At 33.9% G+C, this 4984-nt stretch overlaps 1 protein-coding gene across 1 annotated transcript; it reads left to right on the forward strand.

Moving 5' to 3' along the window:
- Positions 1-243: 243 nt before the first annotated feature.
- LOC118738654 lies at positions 244-2017 on the forward strand (the record flags this gene model as incomplete). The annotated part of the gene is given in 2 exon segments (XM_036469560.1): positions 244-377; positions 1606-2017. Coding segments are annotated over 2 exon segments (196 nt in total), but the record flags the coding sequence as incomplete, so codon positions are not given.
- Positions 2018-4984: the final 2967 nt, after the last annotated feature.

Genomic DNA, 4984 nt, shown 5'->3' on the forward strand with positions numbered 1-4984 from the left:
TCGAGGTTGTGATCATTTAAGTATACATTTTAATGTGTCTATCTCTTCTTATTCTGGTACTTACAAACATCGGACCAAAGTTATAATACCATTTCATGCTCATGAAAGGTATAAAAAGGCTGTTTATGCAAATAAGCGAGCCCGTTTTTCATCCGAGTTATCTCTTAATAAATATTTAAAGAAGCGCTGAGCGCGTATAATTTAAAAGGGGTAAATTGATAAGTTTCCATTTAAATTTTTTAGGAATATGATAGATGTGGGCGCTATGGACTTACACAATCTTGAAAACGAGGAGTATAACGATAGAATAAAATTATATTCCCAACGCTTGCAGCAACAATGGAATAATATTCAGCATCCAAGTAAAGGAGCTTCAGGTACGTTTTAAATAAAATATATGTATGTATTAGACCGCCTCTACTCGCTAATGTCCGCCTCACCGCGCATGTTCGTATACCTTTAGGATAAAAAATAAGGTATTTAAAAAACATAATAAGGTATTGTAGTGGAAAAGATTCTTCTAATTATTTGTTTATAAGTCTTAAAATAGTAATTTCGCGAGAAAAGTGATATGAGCTACATGATTCAGAATAAATGTTGGAACATTGGTTTGGTGCATACTTTCGACCTGCACCTATCGTGCGAACAAAGTCAAAATTTTAATGCTAACGTTTCCTTGAAGTACAAAATTACGGTGACCAGATTTCTGTTAACAAAAATCGGGACATTTATAAAACATCGCATCCGAACATACAATTTGGTTTTTAGAATAAAAAGACTCGACGTCTTTTAATATAGGTTAATTTAAGAGAAAGAAACTTAAAAAAAGATCGCAAAAATGTATACATACAATATATACGGTGTCGAGAATGTAAATAGGCAAAAGATATTTTAGCAGTTCTGGATACTTTTCTTTGCTAAAAAATGTTTATTATTTTTTATGAAAATAAAGCTTACTATCTAAAAAACCATGTAAATTCATATTTTAAGCTTTGTAGAACATTTACAAAAGGTCGACGAATTTTAAAAAATCTATCAAAATTTTATACTTTTCAATTCGAATTTTTTAAGCATGCAGTTTTGTAGCCCATTAAATTTGAATATAAGTTCGAAATAGCTTAGACTTACCGTTGATTTGGCAATTTTTTGTTCGCGAATTTTCTTCCATATGTTCGAAAATTTTTTTGTATGGAGAACAAATATTTTTTTGTATGTAGCAACACCTTCCACAAAAAAATGACCAAAAAAAAAACAAAGGTAAGCTAGCTACTTAAAATGTACTTCGTTTTATTAAAGGTGAATGGGCTATAAAACTGCATATTCAGTATGTTTCTAAGAAATCTAATTTAAAAGCTCAAAGTTTTGATGAAACTGTCGAATTTTGCTAATTTTTGTACACAGTTTGATTGAATGGTTTTTGTTTTATAACGAGCTACAATTTCATAAAGACTTTTTTTGTATAATACGTACATATTTATATGTATATTGTATCTTTCTTTCGAAACTAACAATAAGTTTTCAAATCTTACAGACTACCATTAAATTAAAAATTTCTGCGGAAATGCTTAGAAATTTTGTAATTTTTTACATATATATTTATTGCAGTTGTTGCGGCTCTTGCAGCTGTCGGAATCGACAAGATTCTACGCAGCAGGATCGCTGGATAACGTGGTGGGCAAGCGTTCTGAAAGGACGAGTTCCGTACCGTCTTCGCTTCTCTGTATTTAAGTAACTACAATCCAGTAGACTGCGTTCGGTCGGAAAGGATAAGTTTCCGGGCCGCCTTACCCTGGTGTTGGGTAGTCGATCTGAAAGAACGAGTTCCGTTGCCCAAATTGATATATTGCGTATATCGAAATCTATACATAGTATAAAGGAAAAGTCGAGATTCTTTGTACGCGGTAATCTCGAAGCCTACTGAACGGATTTTGACGAGATTTTCTCTAATATACTCTGTATCCATCAATCATAATAAACGTAGGCGCCAGTTCTGCACCGCCACTATCAAATGAAAATACTTAGTCTCAGATGTGTAATAATATATCATTTTTCTGAGTAGGGTTGCCACCTGCTTAAAAACTATAAGATCTTCACCGTTCGTTGGATAAAAAATTAGATACCAAATGAAATTGAATGGCCTTCGCATGTACAAAAACTTTAATTTATGATGACATGATCTCTCTCTCCAAATACGTAAAAATGCATACATTCAGCGCGTGGCGAAGCCTCGCGCATCCGTGGAAGGCTAGTTTATTAAATTGCGCATGATTTGATAATATCGGAAAAATCCTTTTTTTTTTTGTTTTCTTGCATATTCCGGGCTAAGAAGATCTCTCGCTAGTTGAGCTGGATGGTTCATTAACCGTGCTGAGTAACTGGTGCTAAGCCCTCTTATCCCCTCATGCACCGTATTTACATTAAGATCTTTGTAGATATTCGTATTTTTTATGTATCACGGTGCTCCGCCTATGGCGCGTAAAATTTTCGACTGCAGTCTTTGAAGTCTGTTCAAAACTGAATTCCACGCTGTGCCCCAAAGCCCGATTCCATATGCCCAAAATTGCTTAATCATCATATTAAAAATTAACATCTTGTTATCTAGGCTTAATTTAGATTTGTGTCCTATAACCCATTGAAGGCTTGCTTGTTTTATTTTCGCTCGAAAAATTTTGTTTTCTATATGCTTTTTCCAGGTAAGTCTTCTAAGTAGTGTCGTCCCAAGGTACTTGACACTACCTTTTTGTGGTATAGGCTGGCTGTTTATTTTAAGTGCTGGCTCTTTAGGGTCTGAACTAGGAATGTTAATCCCGCGATCCCGGGATCCCGAACTTATTAAGGTCTCGAAAATCCCGGGATTCTTGGCAAGCAATCCCGGGAATTTCGGGATTTGTAATTTGCTCTGATGGAAATAATAGAAACTCCTTTTCTTGACCAGTATTGGCTATATTTCGTTTTTTATATAATAATTAATATTATTTTATAAATGTCTAGCTCAGTATATATAACACCGCGCGATAGTAAATTTTAAACACAAATATCAATATATTCGCGAAACCCTGGGCCAAATATAGTAAAATTGCGTTTTTAGTTTTTCACTCTGACGTCAGTAATTCAAAAATGATTTTAAAAATTCATAGAAATGTGCTTAGAGAGGAAGTATGGGTATAAAATTAATGACGAAAGCTGTAGAATTTAAACAGATTCAAGTTTCTGGTGCGGAAGGGCTGGTAAATATTGAAAATGTCATTTTAATATTTTATCCTTGAAATTGTTTTTGAAAAAATTATATGTTAAGGGCTTATATAAACTCGATAACAGCTATGAATTTTAAATTCTAAAGAAATTTCCTATTGCATTTGTTACCCATATTTTTATTCTACATTGCATTGAACTTTTTTAACAATTCTTGGAATTAATCATATCTCGGAAATTACAAAGTCCTTCAAAATAAATGGTGCGGTCAGAAAAAATAAAAATAAAAAGGCCACTTTAAATAAAAAGTAGGTTTCAAACCTATTTATTTATTATTTATTTCATGGTAGGAGAGCTTCTCAAACAATATAGAAGCAATTTTTTCGATTCAAGTTTTTGAAAAGTAATGAATATCTAAATCCCGGGATCCTGGGATTGGGACAACGCCATCCCGAAAATCCCGGGATCGGAAAAGCCGAAAAATCAAAAATCATTGCTTGGGATAGCAGTGTCATCAGCAGGGAATGGATTTTTAGGACCTAAAATCTTATAAAAAAAAGCAAAATAAAATAACGAAATAGGCTGGAAAAGGCAAAATAAAATAGCGAAATCGGCAGGAAGAGACACTAGAAATAGTAAAAAAGGCAAGTGAAGGCACTAAAAAAAGAAAAAAAACTGAAAAAAAAACACTGGCTTACAGGAAAAATATTCAACGGACGCCACTATCCAATTCCTATACGGAACTGCTCGCTGATTCCGAAAACCGAGTTAATTTTTTATTCTATGGATAAGTTTTCGAGATATTTACATACATGGCGTATGAGTATCATTCTTTCCTGCTCATTTTTCATACAAAACATCGTTGCGCATTTTCACATCGCACACCAAGATCTAAACTCAAAATTCAGAGAGGGAAATTTAACTGCTTGTGGATCGTACAGATTCAACGCAACTAATACAAATACAGATATAACAGTAGTTTTTTAGTTAATGTATGAAGAAAATAATATTTTCTTTAATTGGAAGTAAGTGCTATGAAATGATATTTGCAAACAAAATCGCCGACATTTTTTCTAAGTTGATAGCACTTTAGCTCTTTGTGTGCGATATGATCATTTATTACTTCTTTATTTATCCATCGATTTTCTCCATTATCAACTTGATATTTCTGTAATAGAACAGGCTTTAACACAGCTTTGAATGTACTAAACGTGCGTTCGAAGTGAGTTGATACCAGTGGCGCTCAATTTAAATATGGAACTTTTGAAACTTTTATATTATGAGGAATAAAGGTTTTCTCTTCGCTATTATCAAATGTGTATATATGGAATCAAGTTCATTCTCAATTATGAAATGCGACCCTGAGCGTTTGTAAAGATAATTGTTTTTTAAGTAAGTGGCAACGCAGAAAACTGGTTCTCTCTTTCTTGTTATCCAACTTCGTTGATCACTTGTCATCGCATTTTGAGTGCTCGCAATTATAACTAAAATAAATACATAGATATTAAATATACGTGGAAAATAAATCTTATTTTATTGTGGGCATCCCACATATGGTGACCACGACGGAAATCAAAATGGCCGAGGATGAATCAGAAAACCAGTTGGCAGAAAACTTGCATCCCCGCAACGTGGAAATCGCTAAAGTTTCCAATAAAATTCCGCCGTGCTGGCACGCAAAGCCAGAGCTGTGGATTGCGCAAGTGGAATCACAATTCATCGCCGCTGGTATTTCGAATGACAAAACCAAGTACCACACAGTCGTGGCGGCAATAGAGAGTAACGTTCTGGC

This window comes from Rhagoletis pomonella, unplaced genomic scaffold, assembly GCF_013731165.1.
Source record: "Rhagoletis pomonella isolate Grant_MI unplaced genomic scaffold, Rhpom_1.0 Rhpom_scaffold_00005, whole genome shotgun sequence".
NCBI lineage: Eukaryota > Metazoa > Arthropoda > Insecta > Diptera > Tephritidae > Rhagoletis > Rhagoletis pomonella.